The sequence below is a fragment of the Pristiophorus japonicus genome, chromosome 2 (assembly GCF_044704955.1).
Source record: "Pristiophorus japonicus isolate sPriJap1 chromosome 2, sPriJap1.hap1, whole genome shotgun sequence".
Classification (NCBI taxonomy): domain Eukaryota; kingdom Metazoa; phylum Chordata; class Chondrichthyes; family Pristiophoridae; genus Pristiophorus; species Pristiophorus japonicus.
In genome coordinates this window covers 283,523,252-283,549,716 of record NC_091978.1, presented here as the reverse complement: position 1 = coordinate 283,549,716, position 26,465 = coordinate 283,523,252, and the positions used below count along the sequence as shown (strand labels likewise).

General features: G+C 42.5%; 1 protein-coding gene across 3 annotated transcripts in view; it reads right to left on the bottom strand.

Annotated features, from left to right (window-relative positions):
• Positions 1 to 4,659: 4,659 nt before the first annotated feature.
• lrba (LPS-responsive vesicle trafficking, beach and anchor containing) overlaps positions 4,660 to 26,465 on the bottom strand; it is a 1,157,354-nt gene continuing 1,135,548 nt past the window's right edge. For all 3 annotated transcript variants that reach the window (XM_070871469.1, XM_070871472.1, XM_070871473.1), the window contains exons 55-56: positions 12,074 to 12,225; positions 4,660 to 5,983 (exon numbers count right to left, since the gene is read on the bottom strand). In XM_070871469.1, the coding sequence (XP_070727570.1) occupies positions 5,893 to 5,983; positions 12,074 to 12,225 (243 nt within the window). In that variant the 3' untranslated portion in view covers positions 4,660 to 5,892. The remainder of the gene's footprint in view (positions 5,984 to 12,073; positions 12,226 to 26,465) is intronic.

The window sequence follows — 26,465 nt, the reverse complement described above, 5'->3', positions numbered from 1 at the left end:
GGTATTGGTGAGACCACATCTAGAGTACTGCGTACAGTTTTAGTCTCCGAAATTAAGGAGGTATATACTTGCAATGGAAGCAGTTCAGAGAAGGTTCACTAGGTTCATTCCTGAGATGAAGGGGTTGATTTATGAAAAAAGGTTGAGCTTATTCTCATTTAAGTTTAGAAGAATGAGAGGTGATCTCATTGAAACATATAAAGATACTGAGGGGGCTCAACAAGGTAGATGCAGAGCGATGTTTCCTTGCGTGGGGGAATCTAGAACTAGGGGGTCATAGTTTCAGAATAAGGGGTCGCCCATTTAGAACTGAGATAAGGAGGAATTTCTTCTCTGAGGGTTGTAAATCTGTGGAATTCTCTGCCTCAGAGAGCTGCGGCGGCTGGGTCATTGAATATATTTAAGGCGGAGATAGACAGATTTTTGAGCGATAAGGGAATAAAGGGTTATGGGGAGCGGGCAGGGAAGTGGAGCTGAGCCCATGATCAGATCTGCCATGATCTTATTAAATGGCAGAGCAGGCTCAAGGAGCCAGGTAGCCTACTCCTGCTCCTATTTCTTATGTTCCTGTGTACTTATGTTCAAGAGGCCAGAATTTGAGGAGTGCAAACAGCTTGTGGGGTTGAGGCTGAAAAAGATTACAGAGATAGGGAGGAGCAAGGCCATGAAGTGATTTGTAAACATGGATGAGAATTTTGAAATTGAGGCGTTGTTTAACCGGGAGCCAATGTTGGTCAGAAAGCACAGGGGTGATGGGTGATCGTGACTTGGTGTGAGTTAGGACACGGGCTGCTGAATTTTGGATGACCTCAAGTTTACCTAGTGTAGAATGTGGGAGGTCGGCCAGGAGTGAGTTAGAGTAGTCAAGTCTAGAGATAACAAATGAGGTTTTCAGCAACAGAAGACCTGAGGTAGGGGCGGAGGCAGGCAATGTTGAATATATTTAAGGTGGAGGTAGACAGATTTTTGAGTGATAAGGGAGCGAAGGGTTATGGGGAGCAGACAGGGAAGTGGAGCTGAGCCCAAGATCTGATCAACCATGATGTTATTAAATGGCGGAGCAGGCTCGAGGGGCTAAATGGCCTACACCTGCTTCTATTTCTTATGAAACCCTAGAGGAGTATAGAAAGTGCAGGGGTGAAATTAAAAAGGAAATTAGGAAAGCAAAGAGAGCATGAAAAAATTTTGGCAAGTAAAATCAAGGAAAACACAAAGATGTTTTATGAATACATTATTTTGTTATCCTCTTGCTCTTAAAGATTAGGGCCTATTAGACACCATAAAAGTAATGTGTGTGTGTGTGTGGAGGTGGAAGATGTGGGTATGGTTCTTAATGAAAATTTTGGACTGTTTTCACAAAAGAGAGGGGCAATGCAGACATTGAAATCAGGGAGGAGGAGTGTGAAATATTAGATGAAATAAACATAGTGAGAGGGGAAGTATTAAGGGGTTTAGCAGCTTTGAAAGTGGATAAATCCCCAGGCCCGAATAAAATATATCTGACGCTGTTAAGAGAAGCAAAAGAGGCTCTGGCCATCATTTAGCAATCGTCTCTGGCTACAGGTGTGGTGCCGGAGGACTGGAGGTCTGCTAACCTTGTACCCTTGTTATAAAATGGAGAAAGGGATTGTCTGAGTAATTACAGGCCAGTCAGCCTAAACCCGGTGGTGGGAAAATTATTGGAAAAAATTCTGAGGGACAGGATAAATCTTCATTTATAAAGACACGGATTAATCAATGACAGTCAGCATGGATTTGTTAAGGGAAGGTCGTGTCTGACTAACCTGATTCAATTTTTTGAGGAGGTAACGAGGAGGATTGATGAGGGTAGTGCATTTGATGTGGTGTATATGGATTTTAGCAAGGCTTTTGATAAGGTCCCACATGGCAGACTGGTCACGAAAGTAAAAGCCCATGGAATCCAGGGCAAAGTGGCAAGTTGGATCCAAACTTGGTTCAGAGGCAGGAAGCAAAGCGTAATGGTTGGTGTGTTTTTGTGACTGGAAGGCTGTTTCCAGTGGGGTTCCGCAGTGCTCAGTACTAGCTCCCTTGCTTTTTGTGGTATATATCAATGATTTTGACTTGAATGTAGGGGGTATGATTAAGAAGTTTGCAGATGATATAAAAATTGGCTGTGTGGTTAATAATGAAAAAGAAAGTGATAGATTGCAGGAAGATATCAATGAACTGGTCAGGTGGGCAAATGGAATTCAATCCTGAGAAGTGAGAGATAATGCATTTGGGGAGGGCTAACAAGGCAAGGGAATACACATTAAATGGTAGGACACTGAGAAGTGTAGAGCAACAAAAGGACCTTGGAGTGCATGTCCACAGATCCCTGAAGGTAGCAGGCCAGCTAGATAAGGTGGTTAAGAAGGCATAAGAACATAAGAAATAGGAGCAGGAGTAGGCCATATGACCCCTTGAGCCTGCTCCGCCATTCAATAAGATCATGGACTCAGCTCCACTTCCCTGCCCGCTCCCCATAGCCCCTTATCATTTAAGAAACTCTATTTATGTCTTAAATTTATTTAATGTCTCAGCTTCCTCATTTCAGTTCTAAATGGGCGGCCCCTTATTCTAACATCATGCCCTCTAGTTCTAGTCTCCCCCACCAGTGGAAACATCCTCTCTGCATGCACTTTGTCAAGCCCCCTCATAACCTTATACGTTTCGATAAGATCACCTCTCATTCTTCTGAATTCCAAATGAGTAGAGGCCCAACCTACTCAACCTTTCCTCACAAATCAACCGTCTCATCCCCGGAATCAACCTAGTGAACCTTCTCTGAACTGCCTCCAAAGCAAGCATATCCTTTCGTAAATATGGAAACCAAAACTGCACTTGCCTTAATTCCTCATCATCATCATAGGCAGTCCCTCGAATCGAGGATGACTTGCTTCCATGTCAAAAAGTTCACAACGTTTCAATGAAGGATCTAAAATTCCAGGTCCCGAACTAAATCTTGAAGGGTGGAAGATGCTTGTGCATGGATTTTTTTAATGTGTGGTGGCCGTTGCACACCAGCCACCACATGGGCTTGACAGAGCTGGGTCTTGTTCCAGTGGCAAGGATTAACCAAGACGACTAGAGACCAGCTCTGCTGCATGGACCTAGTGTGCACACATATCGCAGTGTGGGCTGCCCATGCTCTTGCCTCTCCTGGGCCCCGGTCACGTCCCTCCACGATCTCTCGCCGCTCCTTCGCCCCGACCTCGCCGCTCCTGCTGTACTTGCCACGCTCCAATCAACGACCTGGATCTTGGTGACGGCATAAAATACAAGAGCAGGGAGGTTATGCTTGAACTGTATAAAACACTAACTAGGCCACAGCTAGAACACTGCATGCAGTTCTGGTCACCACATTACAGGAAAGATGTGATTGCATGAGAGAGAGTACAGAGGAGATACCCGAGGATGTTGCCTGGACTGGAGAATTTTAGCTATGGGGAAAGATTGGATAGGCTGGATTTGTTTTCTTTGGAACAGAGGAGGCTGAAATGGCCTCCTTCCGTGCTGTAAATTTCTATGATTTTATGTCAGACTGTTGCTCGACTAGTCTGTGGGACAGCTCTCCCAAGTTTGGCACAAGTTAGATGTTAGTGAGGAGACTTTGCAGGATTGAATGGGCTGGGTGTGCCTTTGTCATGTTTGAAGCCAGTGCTGAGGTTGATGCCGGATGGTTCATCTGGTTTTACTCTTCTTAACGTTTTTCATAGCGGTTTGGTACAACTGAGTGGCTTGCTAGGCCATTTCAGAGGGCAAGTAAGAGTCAACCACATTGTTGTGGGTCTGGAGTCACATACAGGCCAGACCAGGCAAGGACAGCAGATTTCTTTCTCAAAAGGACAATAGTGAACCAGATGGGTTTTTACGGTCACCATTACTGATACTAGCTTTTTATTCCTGATTTATTTAATTAACTGAATTTAAATTCCCCAGCTGCCTTGGTGGGATTTGAACTCACGTCATGGAGGATGTAATAGAGGATCTAATAGTTTGGTACCTTGGGGGTTAATGGTTACTGTGAATTTTGGTCTCTATCAAAACCATACATCTGATAATTCACTGTTGGAGCAAAATGTGGAGTTCATGGATCAAAAACGTTTAAACATGCCACGTGATAGTGATATCTGAAACTGTTCTTTGAAATCTAATTAATAGTTTTTCATGTGACAATGAAGCCGTCAATTGCAAGTCAGTGGGACCAGCCCGATTCCCCATTACAACATAGTGTTTTTTTTCTGAACAATCCTCCTATTCCCCCTTCCCCACCTTCTGAAAAAAGTTTCAGGCCTGAAAGCAGTATTTTTATTGAAATAAAATGCAAAATATCGTTGCTTATCTGAAACAGTTAAATCCATGGACTCCAACTTTGCAAGCAGAGCTTTTGTTCTATAATTAACTTCTTACAAAGGCTGGTGTTATTTCTCCAACTGCGACCTAGCTGCCTTTAAAAAGCTACAGTTCTTCAGTTGCATAGCCTCAGGTGACTTGGAATTCTGTTGCAGAAAAGGAAAACATGATCCACAAGTCATGCAAAGTCATGGTTTACAAGTGGTGCTTAGAGATTTGCTTGATATAACTTTATTTAAATAAACAGCAGCCGATCTTAAGGTTGGATTGTTAGTACTGTCAGTCAAAAAAAACTCTCCAGTCTCAAGATACAAGTGAACTTTATTTTTGATTTCATTACACAAACTGGAATGTCATTCCAAATCATCACCAAAAAAGCTTTTCTGAGTGAGGTTTTGAAATACAGTATCGTGGTTCCTCTGGCAGATTACGAATGCGCCATTAGGCACCAGTAAGATCTATATTGGGGAAACATTCGCTCAGCAAGATGGAATGTTTTCAGCAGTCTAGTTTATGAAAGTTTGTAGGCTGACCACAATATCCTAATGGTAGGATTTCACACACACAATAACAAGCAGAACAGGAACCCAAACAGAATTTCACAGTTACAAAGTCATCAGAATTCAGCATAACAATGTCAAGATTACAAACATGTTTAACAAAGGCTATAGAAATGAAATTAATGGACATAATTCTCTGAAAATGCACGCACACTAATGTAGAACAGACAAATCTTGTTGCACTGGATTGATTTACTGTTTACCTGAACTCTGAGGAAAGATCCCTTTTCTAGCCCAGCAGCATGCCAATGACAAGAATATAGTTTCCGGTAGACTGTTATAAAGTTAAAAAAATCCTAGGTCATAATTTAAATATTGCTCTTTGTTCCCAGTAATATCAGTGCTAAGCTACCATAACATTAATGAAAAAATACAGTAAAGAACCATGCCTTAGAAAGGATTTGTACATCCCCACGTGCAAACCTTCTCCCCAAAAAGAAACCTTTTTTTTAAATTTGATCTCTGTATATGCAATAATCAAATCACAGGTGTAAATATATTGCTTAATTCTAACATAATTATGAACATCTCTGATTAAAATTTCTGTTTTACATTCTTTTAAATCAGTCACTTATTCTTCTTACAGAGATGAAGGTAAAGAAATAGTCATTATATTTCTTATGAATGAGACGTTTATAAAGAATCATGTAAAGATTTGTTCCTCCTAAAAATAGACATTTTGTATTTCTGAATCAGACTTATATGCTCTGGTGTTCTACTAATGATATGTCAAATTCCTTATATTCTACAAAAATAGCAGTAAGCATTTCAAAATACTCTGCTTTCCTAGAGACTTTTAAGTTACATTCAGATTTGTTGCTTCTTCATATGGATGGATGCCATTATATACAGTGGCAGGATTGTATGATTACGTTGATTAAAAATTCTCAATGCACCAATGATGGCTGTTTGCTCTTTCAGATGACAATCTCATGATTCCAGCACATAGCAGTGTATTTCTGTGCCTTGAACGCACCTAGTACCTGGTTTGATACTCGTGATGCCATCGATTAAAATCAATGTAAAACAGTACTATGCTTCCAGATGCCATACCTGTAATGATGACCCTAAATTGAAAGACATATAGTTAATTACACAGAATATAATCTATATCAAATCATTTTTGAACTATAAGCTATGCAAAGGAACAAAGAAAGGTAATTTTTCGTGATTTGCAGGAATTTTCAACCTTGTTCGTCCACTTCAAAAGCACTACATCACAGCAACCAGGAGGAGTGCTGGGTTTCAGCAGGTGCTGTATCTGAATTTTTTTTTAAACTAAATTTTAATAAATGAACATTTTCAGTAGTGGACATAATCAGTGAATAATAGCATTTATGTCTTCTTGCCTTTTTTCTTTCAAGCACGATAAAATAACATGCAATACACTTACGTAGACAATAATAACGCCTTTAATAACTTGAATTAACTAAAAGGAAAACTCTGGTTTTGACTGACCCTCACTAATCAGAATTACAGCTTTAGTGAACCTAAGTGGACAAAATACCAAAAATAGGTGACTGGGTGGTGTCATGTATTTGACACTGGCTTTCGCCTCTGGGATTTGGATGTATATACATCCCCAGACTCTCCATTGTTTGCTGGCTGTATGGGTCCTCAAATGAGTTTGTGCTGTCTCAAGCCAGTTCCTTGTGGCCATGGAGCCACAGCACAAAACTTCCCCTAATGTGGCAGTAAATTTCAAATCACACTTAGAGAACACAGGATAGCCTGTGTAGGAAACAACAATACATCTTCTTGATGCAGTAGTGGTGCTCTTCTGAGCTTCGCACTAAGGCATACTGTTTGCCAGAGTCAGATATAGTACAGTTACTCTGCATCTAACCATGCCTGACCTGTCAGAGTACTAAAGCACTAAAGAATACCAGAGTACTAAAAGAGGTAGCCATGGAAATAGTAGATGCATTGGTTGTCATCTTCCAAAATTCTATAGATTATGGATCAGTTCCTGCAGATTGGAGGCTGGCAAATGTAATCCCACTATTTAAAAAGGAGGGAAGAGAGAAGACAGGGAACTACAGACCGGTTAACCTAACATCAGTAATAGGGAAAATGCTAGAGTTTATTATAAAGGACTGGATATGGGCACACTTAAATAATATCACGAGGATTAGATAAAGTCAACATGGATTTATGGAAGGAAAATCGTGTTTGACAAACCTACTGGGGTTTTTTGAGGATATAACTGATAGATAGATAAGGGAGAACCAGTGGATGTAGTGTATTTGGATTTTCAGAAGGCCTTTGATAAAGTCCCACATAAGAGGATTGTGTGCAAAATTAAAGCACATAGGATTGGGGGTAATGTACTGGTATGGATTGAAAATTGGTTAACTGACAGGAAACAGAGAGTAGGAATAAACAGGTCTTTTTCGGGGTGGCGGGCAGTGACTACTGGGGTACCACAGGGATCAGTACTTGGGCCCCAGCTATTCACAATATATATATATATATATATTATATTTAAAACTGATTTGGATGAGGGAACCAAATGTAATATTTCCAAGTTTGCTGATGACACAAAACTAGGTGAGATTGAGAGTTGTGGGGAGGATGCAAAGATGCTGCAAGGCGATTTAGATAGGTTGAGTGAGTGGGCAAACACATGGCAGATGCAGTATAACGTGGATAAATGTGAAGTTATCCACTTTGGTAGGAAAAACATAAGGACAAAGTATTATTTAAATGGTGATGGCTTGGGAAGTGTCGATGTACAGAGGGACCTGGGTGTCCTTGTACACCAGTCATTGAAAGCAAACATACAGGTGCAGCAAGCAGTTTGGAAGGCAAATGGTATGTTGGCCTTCATTGCAAGAGGATTTGAGTACAGGAGCAAGGATGTCTTACTAGTTATATAGGGCCTTGGTGAGACTGCACCTGGAGTATTGTGTGCAGTTTTGGTCTCCTTACCGAAGAAAGGATATACTTGCCATAGAGGGAGTGCATCAGACTGATTCTTGGGATGGCAGAACTGTCGTATGAGGAGAGATTGGGTCGACTAGGCATGTATTCACTAGAGTTTAGAAGAATGAGGGGATCTCATTGAAACGTATAAAATTCTGACAGGGTTGGATAGACTGGATGAGGGGAGGATGTTTCCCCTGGCTGGGAAGTCTAGAACAAGGGGTCACAGTCTCAGGATATAGGGTAGGAAATTTAGAACCGAGATGAGGAGAAATTTTTTCACTCAGAGGGTGGTGAACCTGTGGAATTCTCTACCAGAGAAGGCTGTAGAGGCCAAGTCACTGAATATATTTAAGCGGGAGATAGATAGATTTCTAGAAACAAAAGACATCAAATGGAATGGGGAAAAAGTAAGAATATGGTGTTGAGATAGAGGATCAACCATGATCATATTGAATGGCGGTACAGACTCGAAGGGCCGAATGACCTACTACTGCTCCTATTTTCTATGTTTCTATGTCAGTGTTTAATGTATACCACAATTGCCTTAAATAGAATATGATCTTTCCCCAGCATTAACTCATCTCATTCTAAGAAGCATAAAAATTCTCTCAAACAAAATAGTAAAAATGGTGGGGGCATTAAAAGAGTACATTTCTCAACCTAATTATCAGATTGAGTATGAGTGAGCTGGCCTAGTTTTAGTGTGAATAGAGGAGAGGGAAGGATAAGCCTGGTTTGACCCAGTTCAGTGTATTAGCACCAATTAAAAGCACAGAAATTACTTCACCAAATGGCTGCTTCCAACAATACATCAGGTGATTAAATGTGTTTAAGCCATTGGTATCTTGTACTCTGGAAAAGGATTGCAGGTAAACTTTCAACATTGAAGTTACTTGTGCTTCATGTACCAAACAATGAAACACCACAGACAACAACTTACATTTACGCAGATCAATCTCTGTTTTTAGGGTGTTTTCAAAATAACACTATATATATTCCAAATGACATTAAAAAAATCTATGTAAACAATGTAATTCTAAACTAATGCCTAAATGAGTAACCTTGTGCTGTTACTTTGATTTCTCTATACTATGCTTTTTAAAAGATGAATTGGCCAGGAAAATTGGCATTTGTTGATTTTAGCACTGAAAACTTCATCATCATCATCAAAAGGCAGTCACCTGGAATCGAGGAAGACTTGCTTCCACTCTAAAAATGAGTCCTTAGGTGGCTGAACAGTCCAATACGAGAACCACAGTCCCTGTCACAGGTGGGACAGATAGTTGCTGAGGGTAAGAGAGAGTGGGACAGGTTTGCCGCACATTCTTTCCGCTGCCTGCGCTTGATTTCTGCATGCTCTCGGCGATGAGACTTGAGGTGCTCAGCTCCCTCCTGGATGCATTTCCTCCACTTAGGGCGGTCTTTGGCCAGGGTCTCCCAGGTGTCAGTGGGGATGTTGCACTTTATCAGGGAGGCTTTGAGAGTTTCCTCTGCCCACCTTTGGCTCGTTTGCCGTGGACGAGTTCCGAATAGAGCGCTTACTTTGGGAGTCTCGTGTCTGGCATGCGAACAATTTCTCCAGCGACTTGAGGTGTCTACTGTACATGGTCCATGTACTTACAAGACTGACGGTAGGATTTAATCTATATCACCCAATAATCTTAGTAAATTCATTTCTAGACCTTGGAAACTGACAACACGATGGAGTAAATTCTCAAAGAAATTGCTGTAAAAGTCAGGTTACTTCTGTCACTTGAGACTGTAACTATCTGAAATTGTAGTTTTGTATCCTGACACTGGTATATGATTTTAGACTTCCTGTAATGACACTGATCCCAATAATTGTACATTAATGACAATATCAGTCCTCCCGAGCCATTAACAAAGAATCAGTTCAATATCTACTACAGTAGTAATAGAACAGAATCTTAAAACATAATGCAGTAAAAATAACGGGAAGTATCAGCATTCAATCTTTTTTTTTAAAAAGAGTAACTCAGACAACTGGCGACCGTACATGCACGGTTAAATCTGGAAATCAGGAAATTACTATCCGAGATGCCCTGCTCTTCCAGAATCTGCACTATAACTGTACCTCGCTCAGAATCTTGGCATTGAAACAAATGGAATGTTGTGAAATTGCGGTACTTACGTGATTGAGATCCACTAAACATGCCAGAAAAAAAGTTAGGACTTGTCCATTCCAGTGTAAGTAAATTTTAATGGGATGTCTTAATTACTGCCAAACAACCTCTCTAGCACTGAAAATTAACTTTTACAAGCGTGCAATCTCATTCCTTCAGATTTTAATTATTGATGAAGATTTAACAAAAATTAAAATCTTTACTTTTTTTTTCTGTCTCTTAATCCCATCTTTCCTTCCCTCTCTTTATTTTGCTTTTTCTGTACATGATTTGGCATTGAATTAACTATTCAAACTTTCACTTCCTGGTTTAGACTCTGCGTGTCTCTAAGGATTTTTCAATGTGGTTAAGAAGACGGACCATTGCTTGCTCAGCTCACAGGTCTCAGATCCTCTGTAGAGAGTGCCATGCTGTTTTGGATTTCTAATCAATGCTCGTTCCAATTGTAAATGCGCATAGAAAGTCTATGGGGAAGTGCAAGTGTAATTAACAGGTAGCACTGTTTATTCACTGTGGACGCAAAATCTGGGCCAATGTGGATGAAATGCATTTGAGGACAGTTAACAAAGCAAGGGAATACACAATAAATGATAGAATACTGAGAAGTGTAGAAGAACAGAGGGACCTTGGAGTGCATGTCTACAGATCCGTGAAGGTAGCAGGACAGATAGATAAGATGGTCAAGAAGGCATATGGGATACTTTCCTTTATTAGCCAAGGCATGGAATACAAGAGCAGGGAGGTTATGCTTGAACTGTATAAAACACTAGTTAGGCCACAGCTAGAGTACTGCATACAGTTCTGGTCACATTACAGGAAAGATGTGATTGCACTAAAGAAGGAACGGAGAAGATTTACAAGGATATTGCCAGGACTAGTGAATTTTGGCGATGAGGATTGGATAGGTTGGGGTTGCTTTCTTTGAAGCTGAGGGGAGACTCATTGAGGTGAATAAAATTATGAGGGGCCTAGATAGAGTAGATAGGGAGGACTTATTTCCCTGAGCAGAGGGGTCAATAACCAGGGGGCATAGATTTCAAGTCATTGGTAGAAGGATTAGGGAAGATTTTTTTTCACCCAGAGGGCGATAGGGATCGAAAATTCATTGCCTGAAAGAATAGAGGCAGAAAACCTAATCACATTTAAAAAGTACTTGTATATGCACTTGAAGTGTTGCAACCTACAAGGCCACGGAGCAAGAGCTGGAAAGTGGGATTAAGCTGGATAGCTTTTTTTGACCTGCACAGACACGATGGGCCGAATCTGTACTGTAAATTTCTATGATTCTATGAAATTCAACTTCAGTAGGAGCACAAAACAGATGACAGCGGATCAGCCACTCGTTATACACCTTGCCTGTTTTTCCTTTCCATAGAAGTTAATTGAAAGGAAAATTAGGCACGGTGCATAATCGGCACCCTTGCCGAAGTTGAATTTCACCCTCAATATATTTCAAAAATTAAGAATTTCGATTCTGTTTTGCTAATTTGAAGAGCATTGTGGATATAATATGGTTTTAAGATATTCAGAATTCCTCAAGTCCCTGAACATTCTTTTATCCTAATAAAGCGTTTTCAGTCTGTTTTGTACCAAATGGTACTTATCTCATGAACATTCCTAATCATTTGTCCTATCGCCTTTTACAAAATGGGTTATTAAAAGGGATGGATATTATAATTAAACAGACCTTGTTGTAAGGCAGCAAAGCATTTTAAAGCTGCAATGTAGAATGCTACAAGGTGATGGAATGCATTCATAATACCCCAAATTCTTACTGAATTATCTGAGAACTCTGTAAACTTAAATTTGAACTTTAACATTAGGAGAGTGCGGCTGCTCCTGTCTACGTTCTAACAAGTGCTGTAATTTTGTCTGTGTGCTTTTCACTTCACGAGTACATGTCCGAGAGCAGTGACTGTAGTATAATAACATTCTTAGCTTTTGCTTGACAATTTTCAACCCAGTTTTATTTTACTGGTCATATTTCTGAAATTTCCCAAAAATTGCACATGTACACAGTACGTTGAGCAACTTTGGAGGACGGGGAGGTAGTTTATCTAGTACCTTCTTTAAACAATGTCTTACCTTTGGTCATGAGACATGGCCATGGATCGAATGCCAGCATCACAGCCTGGGTAGATCATCAGCTGTTTGAGGTCCCACACCTGCCACACAGCCACTATTCCGCTATCTCCTCCAGTGATGAGGTACTGCCCATCACGACTCAGCAGCATAGCCTGGAGAAGAGCGGCACATATTACAGCATAGCTCTTAGCTCACATCCACTTAGTCATCTGCTGGCTTTGGCTGCATCTCAACAGCTGGTATTTTTAAACAAGGTTGTATATTAACAGTATCACCCAGGGTTTTCTCCAAGGACATAACATTCTCACTTCTTCGAACGGAAAACTGACAGTTTTATTTTTCCTAATATGTCAGTTTGTCACAACTGTAAATCATTAAGCACACTGTCCTCATTTTACATATATTTATTTTAAGAAAATATGTCATTTTGGTTTCTACTGGCCAACATATCAAACGCATGTACATTACAAATAGTTGAGATGAAAACATTCTACAGTCAGTTGCTGGATTTCTTGACAAATGGTGCGGCTGCTGGTGTTATTTGTAACCATTTCATGATTCGGCACTAAAGCCACAAATCCTAATGCTCAAGTTTGCTAACAGAATGACTCAATTTCCATATCTATATTCATTGGCCAATATAGAAAATGATTGTGCTGTTTAATATCAGATACATAAACACTCAGAATTTGATAGCCACTTGAAGAGACTGATCGCAGCTTTCAAAGATCATGTGCTTCTGTAGCATTTCTGAAAATATAAAAATGCAGAATTTCTGACCATTTTTAGGGATCTCATCTGACATATTTCCTTAAAAAAGTACTGTGCATAATTTATAAGGAATCTATAATCACTAAACTGTTTCAGCACAACAGAAATCCTTCGAGTTGCCCCATTACATTTTTGGGGATGTGAAATATGAGGTCTGAGGAAAGCAAAGTGTTATTATGACACTGAAGGAATTCACTGTAATAAATGGTTACTTATGCTGTTCTTACATCACCAACTAACCACTGTAAATCTGCGCTAAAGCAGAAAACACTTTAAAAAAAAAAATCAAAACGTCTACAGCAGCTCCGGTCTGATTCTCAAAATGTACGATTTGATTTTGTATCAAGCATAACACAGCTGGAGCAAATGAAACACCCAGAAACTTAAATCTATTTAATTATCAGTCTAAGTCCAAGCCTCATTTCAAACCAGTAATCAGATTTCATCTTATACAGTTGGGTGATACAACTCAAAATGCCACTGCCCATGTGTAGCCATGGCATAAAACTGCGCATGTGCACAGGCGGAGAAGAGAATACTGCTGGTTATGGGCAAGCATATCCCAACACATTTCAAATGAAGGGCATTGTTTAATGCTGCCAAACTTATGTGATCACTGCTATTAGAAATATAAAAGCAATGTTAGAGAGCTGCACTGAACCAAAGATTATTGATGTCAAGTATCTTACATTATTATATATAACTGTATCCTAACATGCTATGTATGACTGTAATAAGATATGACCTGTAACCACCAGCATACCTTACCACCAGGGGTGCACTTGCAAGAGACAGGTATATAAGGGCAGGTCTCAGGCAAGTGCAGCATTCCAGAGCTGTGAAATAAAGGTGCAGGTCCAGAGTGACCTTGACTTCACTACATGCCTCGTGTGAATCTGTACTGAGGGGACAGGACTTTACAGTGGCGACGGGTTACGGGATTATAGAATCCACAGAATGGCGAACAACGGATCAGATGAAAAGTACAATGCGGGAGACAATTGGGAGGACTTTATAGAAAGGCTCCAGTAAAGCTTTGTAACCAAAGACTGGTTAGGCGACGATAAGGCAGACAAGAGAAGAGCCCATTTCTTGACCAGCTGTGGCTCGAAAACATACGTTTTAATGAAGGATCTGTTGGCACCCGAGAAACCAGCAAGCAAGTCGTTTGAAGAATTGAGCACACTGGTAAGAGACCACCTGAAGCCAGCGAGCAGCCTACACATGGCCAGGCACAGGTTCTACAACTACAGACGCTGTGTGGGCCAAAGCATACCCGACTTTGTGGCGGAACTTCGGAGTTTGGCTAGTTTATGTGAGTTCTCCGATGAACTGAGGAGAGAAATGCTGAGAGACTTTTTCATTGAAGGAATAGGCCACGCAGGCATATTCCGAAAGCTCACAGAGACCAAGAACCTGACCTTAGAGGCAGCAGCACTGGTTGCAGACATTCTTGGTAGGGGAAGAAAAAACGAGGTTGATTTACAATGCAGGTACGACAACTAACGAAATATTGGAACAAGAAGTTCACAGCATTAAACAAGCTGCTACCCCCACACACAGACAAAACCGGGAGAACAGGTTCTCGACAGCAGGCAGAAGCCATCAAAAGCCACAGGAACGGCCGTTCACACCTCATCAACCCACAATGTGAGCAATCAACTATAAACTGAGAGAAGCTCAAGAGAAATCAGCCAGACGCAGCTCATTCTTTGGAAACTCTTTGAACAATGGAACAGGTCTGTGCTGGAGGTGTGGGGGTGGGCTCTCGGCAAGGGGATGTCGATTTCAGCAGGCTGTTTGCAGAAATTGTGAATATACAGGGCATTTGGCCCGCATGTGCAAAAAAACAGCAGCTCGGCTGGTATACGAATCGGATGGGTCGGAAAGCGGACCAGAAGATGGTGGGGACAGTACCCGGTGTACAGCGGGTCAACACGATCAACGGCCGCTGATCCTACAACAGGACGCCTCCGATAATGATGAGGGTCCTACTCAACGGGATATCTGTCAACATGGAGCTGAATACAGGAGCGAGTCAATCTCTCATGGGCACTCAACAATTTGAACAATTGTGGCTGCATAAAAGAGACAGACCAAAACTCACAAGGGTCGACACCACACTAAGGACCTATACCAAAGAAATCGTACCAGTCCTCGGCAGCGCCATGCTCTCTGTCACACACAAAGGGACAGTGAACTGACTTCCCCTGTGGATTGTCCCTGGAGACCCCCCAGCATTGCTGGAGAGAAGCTGGCTGGCAAAACTAAACTGGAAATGGGATGATGCCCATGTCATATCATTAGAGAAAAGGACCTCCTGCTCAACAGTTATAAAGTGATTTGAACATCTCTTTCAGCCAGGTCTGGGCACTTTCAAAGGGGCCAAAGTCAAAATCTACATCACACAGGATGCTAGACCGGTCCATCACAAAGCCAGAGCTGTACCCTATGTGATGAGGGAAAAGATTGAACACGAACAAGACAGGCTTCTGCGGGAAGGCATTATATCACCTGTGGAATTTAGCGACTGGGCAAGTCCCATCGTCCCAGTCATGAAGCCTGATGGATCCGTACGAATCTGTGGGGACTACAAATCTACCATAAACAGAGTCTCCCTACAGGACCAGTACCCGCTACCCAGAGCAGAGGACTTATTTGCCACATTGGCTGGAGGTAAACTTTTCTCAAAATTAGACCTCACATCTGCGTATATGATGCAAGAATTGACCAAGGAATCCAAGCTACTCACCACCATCAACACACATCGAGGCCTTTTCATGTACAATCAATGCCCATTCGGCATCAGGTCGGCAGCTGCTATATTCCAGCGCAACATGGAGAGTCTGCTCAAGTCCATCCCGGGGACGGTTGTATTTCAAGACGACATACTTATCACGGGCAGGGACACCGACTCCCATCTCCGTAATTTGGAGGAAGTACTAAAGCGGTTGGATCGGGTAGGCCGACGAGTCAAGAAATCCAAGTGCCTGTTTCTCGCACCCGAGGTTGAATTTTTGGGCAGAAGGATTGCCCTGATGGAATCCGCCCAACAGAATCCAAAACAGAAGCAATTCGCCTGGCACCCAGGCCCCGGAATGTCTCAGAACTGCGCTCCTTTCTCGGGCTACTCAATTACTTTGGGAACTTTATGCAGAACTTAAGCACGCTGCTGGAGCCTCTCTACGTGCTACTTAGAAAGGGGTGCGATTGGTTTTTGGGGGACGCCCAGGAACGCGCCTTCAATATGCACGCAACCTTCTGTGTTCCAACAATGTTTTGACTTTCTTTGACCCAGATAAAAAGCTAGTTCTCACATGCGATGAGTCAGCGTATGGAGTCGGGTGCGTTTTGCAACATGTCAATAGTGCGGGCAAATTACAACCCATTGCTTATGCCTCCAGGTCACTTTCGCGGGCGGAGCGCGGGTACGGAATGGTAGAGAAGGAGGCGCTCGCGTGCATGTACGATGTCAAAAAGATGCACCAATACCTTTTCGGGGCCAAGTTCGCGTTAGAAACCGACCACAAGCCCCTCACGTCCCTCCTATCCGAGAGGAAGGCAATAAACGCCAACGCCTCGGCGTGAATTCAACGGTGGGGGCACGCATGCTGGCGTCCTACGACTATACCATAAGGCACAGACCAGGCACAGACAACTGTGTCAACACGCTCAGCAGGTAACCCTGGCGACCACGGAAGGGTCTGACGAACAGGACTGTGAGATAGTCATGGCAATCAATGCCTTTGAGTCCACAGGTTCGCCCATGACGGCTCGCCAAATCAGAGCCTGGATGGCCAGCGACCCCACGTTATCCTTAGTAAAAAGATGTGTCCTAACCAGTGACTGGGCAGAGGCTCACGATGCCTGCCCCGAGGAACTAAAACCCTTTCACAGGCGCATGCATGAGCTATCACTACAAGCAGACTGCCTGATGTGGGGCAGCCGAGTAGTCATGCCTCTGTGGGGCAGCCGAGTAGTCATGCCTCTGTGGGGCAGCCGAGTAGGCATGTCTCTGCGAGGCAGAGAGGCATTTGTCCGGGAGCTCCACCGCGAGCACCCGGGGATCATTCTCATGAAGGCCATAGCCAGATCCCACGTCTGGTGGCCTGGTATTGACGCGGACCTGGAGCTCTGCATCTGAAGGTGCACCATTTGTGCCCAACTCAGCAATGCCCCCAGGGAGGCTCCACTGAGCCCCTGGCCTACCAAACCGTGGTCGTGGGCGCACGTAGACTATACGGGCCCATTCATGGGCAAAATGTTCCTCGTAGTTGTAGATGCATTTTCAAAGTGGATCGAATGCACCATTTTAAACTCGAGCACAACCTCCACCACTCGCAACCATGTTTGCAACGCATGGAATCCCTGACATATTGGTCAGTGACAATGGTCCGTGCTTCACCAGCGCAGAATTCCAAGACTTTATAATTGACCACGGCATAAATCACGTCAAGACGGCACCGTTCAAGCCGGCCTCCAACGGCCAGGCGGAGAGAGCAGTGCAAATCATTAAACAAGGCATGCTTAAAATCCAAGGTCCCACGCTGCAGGGTCGCCTGTCACGACTGCTGCTGGCATACAGATCTCGCCCGCACTCTTTGACTGGGATCCCCCCCGCGCAACTGTTGATGAAAAGGACTTTAAAAACAAGGCTCTCATTAATCCTCCCAGACATGCACGAAATCGTTGAGGCAAAGCGCCGTAAGCTGACTGAGTACCATGACAGAAATTCGAGGGGGAGATGGAATGAGATAGGGAACAAAGTGTTTGTACTGAACTATGGCAGGGGTCCCAAATGGCTTGCAGGGACAGTAACGGGCAAGGAAGGAAACAGTTTACTGGTAGTACAAATGGATAATGGCAAAACCTACCGGAGGCATGTAGACCAAGTCAAAAGCAGATTTACCAACAACACTGCAGAACCAGAGGCAGACTACAATGTGGAACTCGCACCACACCTGGTGGACAGACAGAGGGAGCAACCTGAGGAAAGGGCAATCCCAACAGACAGCCCAGGCGAGTCAACAACAATCACACCAATCGAAACAGACAGCCCAGGCGAGATACCAGCAACCACCCAAAGAAAAACAGACACCAAGGCAAACAACTGAACCACAACTCAGACGCTCCACGCGAGAGCGTAGACCACCTGAGAGACTGAACCTATAAAGACAATAAGACCTTGGGGGAGGGTGATGTCATGTATCTTACATTATTATATATAACTGTATCCTAACATGCTATACATGACTGTAATAAGATATGACCTGTAACCACCAGCATACCTTACCACCAGGGGTGCACTTGCAAGAGACAGGTATATAAGGGCAGGTCTCAGGCAAGTGCAGCATTCCAGAGCTGTGAAATAAAGGTGCAGGTCCAGAGTGACCTTGACTTCACTACATGCCTCGTGTGAATCTGTACTGAGGGAACAGGACTTTACAATTGAAATGCTGTGCATAATAAACAAAAAAGCACCAAATCTTTTATAAGACAATTAAAATGGTTACTTGTAGACTACATAGAACAATGGGCAAGACTTGACAAGCCTTTCACCTTCCAGCCCAAAGTCATCGGATAAAAGTCATCTTTGCTTGCTGACTGTTGAGGGTATGTTGTCAAATGATGGTTTCACTTTTGGTTAGTCCCAAGTCATGTCCGAGTCGGTATGGGCCCACGTCACAAACTACTGTCATTCAGCAATCCCTTTGAGTGGCCACAAGATGACAGTTATAGAAAATGGAAATGTCACAATGGTACAACAGTGAGGTTGGGCTGAGTTACATTATTTGGGCACAGAAGAGGGAGCTTTGCTATACATCCTTTTTTGTCATGGGAGTATTTAATTCTGAAATAGGAAAGTGTTCCATTCCCAAGCATCAACATTCTTCATGAATTTATCATTGTAATTTCTGCACTAAATACCACAGAAAACATTTTTGTTCGCAAAATCAGAGACCATACAGCGGCTTCAACCAGACTCCCAAAATGTAGAGGTCGAGGGTGGGCACAAAATTAATCAAAAATGTTTAGTAAGGAAATATTACTACAGGACAAAATCAGCATAAATTTGTCATTCTTGAAAAACAATACTGAAGCTCATTTGCACTAACTAATACAATTGAGGGTTCTTTAGGGACAGTGGGCAAGAGTTTTCACTTTGGGCACAATCGTCGATCCAGGTGAAAATTGTGCTCAAAACTGCGCCAGTTTTAAGAAGTGTTTTTTCTCCACAAGTTTCCGTTCAAACATATTTGCATATCGCCAAAGGTAAAATCTTCCACGAACCAGCGCAATCGGACGGTGTTTTATAATGTAATCTTTTAAAATAAAAATTTTGGATTAAATAAAATTCCGTGATATATTTAAAAGTGGTCACCTGGTGCAGTTTTAATTAATACAGCTGAAAATGGGTTTATCACAAAAAATAAGTACTTTTAATCAGTGTCTCATCCACCACCTCTGAGTAACTCAATTTTAAATTATTCAAAAAACTATACAGAACCATTTACATTGGTGTACGTTTTTTAGTAAATTAAAAAAAAATTTAAAGCTTTTAAAATGTGTATTAGTGTCCTTCTGCCTAAAGAAAAGCTTAGTTTTCAGCCTCACCGAAGGCCCGCAAACGGACACATTTAGTAGAAACTTGCCACGGTGATTCTAAGGGCGTGGCCCGACCTCGCCCCAGCCCTCGGCGGCTCGACCTCGCCTCCCCTCCCCCGCCCGACCCCACCTACCTCGGCCCAGGCAAAGACGTTCCGAAATCCGGAAATAACCGGAATCTGGAACAGCCTCGGTCCCGAGGTTTCTGAATTTCGGATGTCACACCTGTACAATGTTTTTTTATACTAGCATGAACGATCGCGGAAATTCAATTTGCGTTGGACCTAATTTGTGCTCGAAATTCCTAGATTATTTTGTGCTGATTTGTCGAGTTCGGGCAAATTGCACTGAAAAAACCAGTGCAACCTAGCAGAAACCCTCACCCAGTAAATCTTAAGAAATACCAGGATCTTCATTGGAAGAATCAAATCCAATAGTTCAGATTATATTTCATTTATTCCCAATATATAAACTTTTACATTCAGTAATCCTCATTACAATGCAGTGCTCTGATCCAAGCATGTAATTTGGCCAATTGTTGAGGTTTTGAAGTGCTTGGCTCGCTGAATGCCTTCAAGGCGATACCTAGTTTCAACTGAAGGCAACACTAAAATTTCACAGAAAAACTTTTTCTTAAAAGTGATCATTTGTATTATTCTTATAATAGGAAAATACATTTCTAGACCATGAGGGGGAAATTGGCCTACTTTGCGCCTCCAGGGGGTTGATAATGGGGCGCTACTGCCTCTGCGACCGGGCGCAGCGAGAGTACCGATGCCCGCGGAGTTGCCTTGCAGGTTCGCGGCAGCAGTAAACCCGAAAGCCGCGATCTCCTGCACCCCGGAGATTGTGATGCCATCGGTGCGCAGCGCCCTGGTACCGCACCGGATGCGAACTTCAGTTATGTCCTCTGCAGCATTGCCGGGCATCAGCACCGGCAGCTGTAGGAGGCGTTGTCAGATATGCCAGCAGCTTGGAGAGCGGTATTTCAAGGGATTGCCGGTGAGGTAGGTGAGAAATCATTTTTGAACACACTGAATTTTTCTCTTCCGCCATGATTGATCAGCCCTGCAGTCTGTTATAGTGCTTGGGGCTGATCGTGGCTGCCATCAGCGACCAGGGAAATCGATTTATTGCAGAGCCTGCAGCAATGGTCCTTCCCTTTAAGGGAGGGAAGCAGCTTCCAATCCCAGCAGCGCTGCACTGGACATTGTGCAGTGCTGTAATGCTACCGCCCCTCCTGCCTGGTTTAGTGCTCCAAGAGAAGTGGTGGCGTTTGATTTAACGCTCCACTTCCCTCCTGGAGTGTTATCTACTGAAATTGGATAGCGCCTGGTAGCGCAAAAGTTAGCATCCCAAACGGGGAGCTATGCAATTTCTAGCCCCATAATTTTAGTTCAAGGTAGTTTCAGAACAAATTGGATATTCCCCTTCCCATGTAGTGACTCAAGTCATGTTGTGAATGAAGAAGCTTATTGGTATACACCCCCACTTACATAATAAATAAAATCAAATGTTTAACTAAAGTTTAGGCGACTGAAGGAGTTAACCAACAATCAAAATCTACATGTGCACAGCAATTTGAGAAAAGATTGATGAAATTTACTTTTGTTATCGATGGTGAGTTTTACTGACGAAGTAAAAAACCTTGAGCAACAGAGAAAGGTCAGGATAGCTCAAGAGCCTCAAATAAGCAGAAAGCAGAACGCCTTACCACAAGGATAGGGTGCCGAGACACCACAATAATTCCTGTATGCAGAGCCCACAAGAATTCTTGCGTGCAGAGTTCCCAGATAGCACAGGAATTCCTGAATGCATAGGAAAACATTTCTTAAAACTTGCTCTGGATGGGGACAACACCCCTCAATGCTGCTCTCGATCAGTTCTCTTTCTACTCGCTCAGGAACAATGGACTGAACACAGTCCAGAAGGGCAGTATTTGTGTGACTATAAACTGAATAAAAACGAGCTATCAAATAGACAGCATTTGTTCAAAATAGCAGCACAACTGCAATGTTGCCCTGCTTTATTGACTCTCTAGCTTTTGACAGGAAGTGGTTTAAAGCTACCCTGGAATGTTTTGCTAGAAGACCAATCAGTGGCTGAGAGTATTAAAAAAAGAGAAAAGGGAATAAAGTAATCAAAAAACTGATTTCACTAATGATGTTTTAGTTTACATTTAAACGACCAATGTTATGTGTGTGCAGTTGATGAAAGTAAAGTTGAGCATTATTGTTATTTTAGGTCAGAACTTCAGATCAAAACAGGTGTGAGTCCTTGATTGAACAGCACATTTTTCCCAGGCAGAAAGGAAGTGCAGTTGTAATTTTTCTTTGCCATGTAAGATGAAAGTAAATCTGAATTCTGTCCTCTGCTTGAAAATTGAAAAGTATTGCAGTTGTCAGCCTTCTGGCACGTATTCCCTTGCATGACATCTGAAAGGCATCTCAAAGAATTTCTTGTACACAGTCCAGTACCCAAAGGAGTTCTGCATTGCCCCGTAAGTTCTTTTTATTTCAAATACCACCAAAAATGTCATTTTCACAGTCTGTGGGCAATTATTGTTTATCTCAAACACGCTTTAATCACATTTTTTTGGCCTAGGAGTGTGATAAAGCACAGAAGCTCCAGGCTGCTTAAATCTAAAACCCAAAAGAGCCCTTACCAAGGAAGGGCACATCTGCACACTGCTTCTCGATTAGCTAAAGCAAAATTTCCACAGCTTACAACAAACTTTAAACATACTTAAAGGCAGCCAGAGATGCCAAAGAAATTATTTGAAATTTACAGTACGTTATGTATTTACCAACAGGAAATACATTTGAGCGGGGGAAATTCTCCCTTTCCCAAGATTCAATACTTGGTCAACACATGGAACGCCTGCTGAGAGCAGATGAAATTCATTCAACCAAGGCAAGGGAGTTTGAGCAGCAACTAGCCTTGGGAATCAAACTGAGAACACAGTTGACAGGCAAGTGCTCAATTACTTAAGCTCCAGGGTCATATTTGAGAAATGTGATGTACAACAGACACTTTGTTTGTTTCTCTTTTAAATTACGATTTCTGATTGTACACAGCAGTTTCAGGTGCTCCCCCTGGTCCAACCACTAGGTCTGCTGTGTGCTCAGCTCATACATCGGCTGAATTTCTAGCGTGGCTCAATGGTAGCACTCTCACCTTTGAGTTAGAAAGAAGGATGTAGATTCAAGACCTAGTCCAGAACATGAACACATTATCTAGGCTCAGACTACAGTGTAGCACTGATGAAGTGTTGTATAGTCAGAGGTGCCACCTTTTGAATAAGATATTAAACTGAAGCCCTGTGAGCCTATGAATGTGAATGTAAAAGATCCCATGGCACAATTCAAAGAAAAACAGAGAATTCTCCAGGTGTTTTAGCAAACATTCCTCCCTCAGCCATCAACACAAAAAACAGATTAACGAGTCATTCATCCCCATTGCTGTTTGTGGGACGTTGCTGTGTGAAATTTGGCTGCTGTGTTTGTCTAAGTAAAAACCAGTGACTACATTGAAAAAGTAATTAATTGGCTCTGAAGCACTTTGGGACATCCTGATGACGTGAAAGATGCTATAGGACTGCAAGTGCTCCTTCTGTCAGCAAATCTTAGCTAGATCACAAAACAGTCCATCCCGCTCCTTGGGAGGAAAAGGTTATTCTCCTTCACCCCACAAATTGTATAAGCCTTTAGCTGGATCGATTGCAACACTGAAGTAAGATAGCAATACTGAGAGAATTTAAAAAGGAATTAATCTTACAAAAGGAACTCAGAAAACATAAGAACATAAGAATTAGGAACAGGAGCAGGCCATCTAGCCCCTCGAGCCTGCTCCGCCATTCAACAAGATCATGGCTGATCTGGCCGTGGACTCAGCTCCACTTACCCGCCCGCTCCCCATAACCCTTAATTCCCTTATTGGTTAAAAATCTATCTATCGATGATTTGAATACATTCAATGAGTTAGCCTCAACTGCTTCCTTGGGCAGAGAATTCCACAGATTCACAACCCTCTGGGAGAAGAAATTCCTTCTCAACTCGGTTTTAAATTGGCTCCCCTGTATTTTGAGGCTGTGCCCCCTAGTTCTAGTCTCCCCGACCAGTGGAAACAACCTCTCTGCCTCTATCTTGTCTATCCCTTTCATTATTTTAAATGTTTCTATAAGATCACCCCTCATCCTTCTGAACTCCAACGAGTAAAGACCCAGTCTACTCAATCTATCATCATAAGGTAACCCCCTCATCTCCGGAATCAGCCTAGTGAATCGTCTCTGTACCCCCTCCAAAGCCAGTATATCCTTCCTTAAGTAAGGTGACCAAAACTGCATGCAGTACTCCAGGTGTGGCCTCACCAATACCCTGTACAGTTGCAGCAGGACCTCCCTGCTTTTGTACTCCATCCCTCTCGCAATGAAGGCCAACATTCCATTTGCCTTCCTGATTACCTGCTGCACCTGCAAACTAACTTTTTGGGATTCATGCACAAGGACCCCCAGGTCCCTCTGCACCGCAGCATGTTGTAATTTCTCCCCATTCAAATAATATTCCCTTTTACTGTTTTTTTTTCCCAAGGTGGATGACCTCACATTTTCCGACATTGTATTCCATCTGCCAAACTTTAGCCCATTCGCTTAACCTATCTAAATCTCTTTGCAGCCTCTCTGTGTCCTCTACACAACCCGCTTTCCCACTAATCTTGTGTCATCTGCAAATTTTGTTACACTACACTCTGTCCCCCTCTGCCAGGTCATCTATGTATATTGTAAACTGTTGTGGTCCCAGCACCGATCCCTGTGGCACACCACTAACCACCGATTTCCAACCCGAAAAGGACCCATTTATCCCGACTCTCTGCTTTCTGTTAGCTAGCCAATTCTCCATCCATACATTTCCTCTGACTCCGCGTACCTTTATCTTCTGCAGCAACCTTTTGTGTGGCACCTTATCGAATGCTTTTGGAAATCTAAATACACCACATCCATCGGTATACCTCTATCCACCATGCTCATTATATCCTCAAAGAATTCCAGTAAATTAGTTAAACATGATTTCCCCTTCATGAATCCATGTTGCGTCTGCTTGATTGCACTATTCCTATCTAGATGTCCCGTTATTTCTTCCTTAATGATAGCTTCAAGCATTTTCCCCACTACAGATGTTAAACTAACCGGCCAAAAGTTACCTGCCTTTTGTCTGCCCCCTTTTTTAAACAGAGGCATTACATTAGCTGCTTTCCAATCCGCTGGTACCTCCCCAGAGTCCAGAGAATTTTGGGAGATTATAACGATTGCATCTGCTATAACTTCCACCAACTCTTTTAATACCCGAGGATGCATTTCATCCGGACCAAGGGACTTGTCTACCTTGAGTCCCATTAGCCTGTCCAGCACTAACCCCTAGTGATAGTGATTATCTCAAGGTCCTCCCTTCCCACATTCCCGTGACCAGCAATTTTTGGCATGGTTTTTGTGTCTTCCACTGTGAAGACCGAAGCAAAATAATTGTTTAAGGTCTCAGCCATTTCCACATTTCCCATTATTATATCCCCCTTCTCATCTTCTAAGGGACCAACATTTACTTTAGTCACTCTTTTCCGTTTTATATATCGGTAAAAGCTTTTACTATCTGTTTTTATGTTTTGCGCAAGTTTACTTTCGTAATCTATCTTTCCTTTCTTTATTACTTTCTTAGTCATTCTTTGCTGTCGTTTAAAATTTTCCCAATCTGCTAGTTTCCCACTAACCTTGGCCACCTTATACGCATTGGTTTTTAATTTGATACTCTCCTTTATTTCCTTGGTTATCCACGGCTGGTTATCCCTTCTCTGACCGCCCTTCTTTTTCATTGGAATATATTTTTGTTGAGCACTATGAAAGAGCTCCTTAAAAGTCCTCCACTGTTCCTCAATTGTGCCACCGTTTAGTCTGTGTTCCCAGTCTACTTTAGCCAACTCTGCCCTCATCCCACTGTAGTCCCCTTTGTTTAAGCATAGTACGCTCGTTTGAGACACTACTTCCTCACCCTCAATCTGTATTACAAATTCAACCATACTGTAATCACTCATTCGTAGAGGATCTTTTACTCGGAGATCGTTTATTATTCCTGTCTCATTACACAGGACCAGATGTAAGATAGCTTGCTCCCTTGTAGGTTCTGTAACATACTGTTCTAAGAAACAATCCTGTATGCATTCTATGAATTCTTCCTCAAGGCTACCCCGTGCGATTTGGTTTGACCAATCGATATGTAGGTTAAAATCCCCCATGATTACTGCTGTTCCTTTTTCACATGCCTCCATTATTCCCTTGATTATTGCCCGCCCCACCGTGAAGTTATTATTTGGGGGCCTATAAACTACGCCCACCAGTGACTTTTTACCCTTACTATCTCTAATCTCCACCCACAATTATTCAACATTTTGTTCATTAGAGCCAATATCGTCTCTCACAATTGCCCTGATATCATCCTTTATTAACAGAGCTACCCCACCTCCTTTCCCTTCTTGTCTATCTTTCCGAATTGTCAGATAGCGCTGTATGTTTAATTCCCAGTCTTGGCCACCCTGCAACCACGTTTCTGTAATGGCCACCAAATCATACCCATTTGTAATGATTTGTGCCGTCAACTCATTTACATTTACTTTCTTTCGAATGCTGCGTACGTTTAGGTAGAGTGTTTTAATACTAGTTTTTAAACCATGATTTTTAGTTTTGACCCCTCCTGCAGCCCCTTTATATTCATACATATTGTCCCTTCCTATCACTTTGTGGTTTACAATTAACCCAGTGCTACTCTGTTGTAAGAGACAGCTTTCAGTTCTAGCAAATACCACTACTGTACAGTTCAGTAAGGTAGAAGTTCAATGAAAACATATTATAGATTTGACTCCTACTGTTCCCAGTTTTAGATCTAAACTGGTATATGGGGTACTGTACTGTTGTGTTTGTGGTACTGGACGAGTAACCCAGGGTCATGTGTTTCAATCCCAGTATGGAATT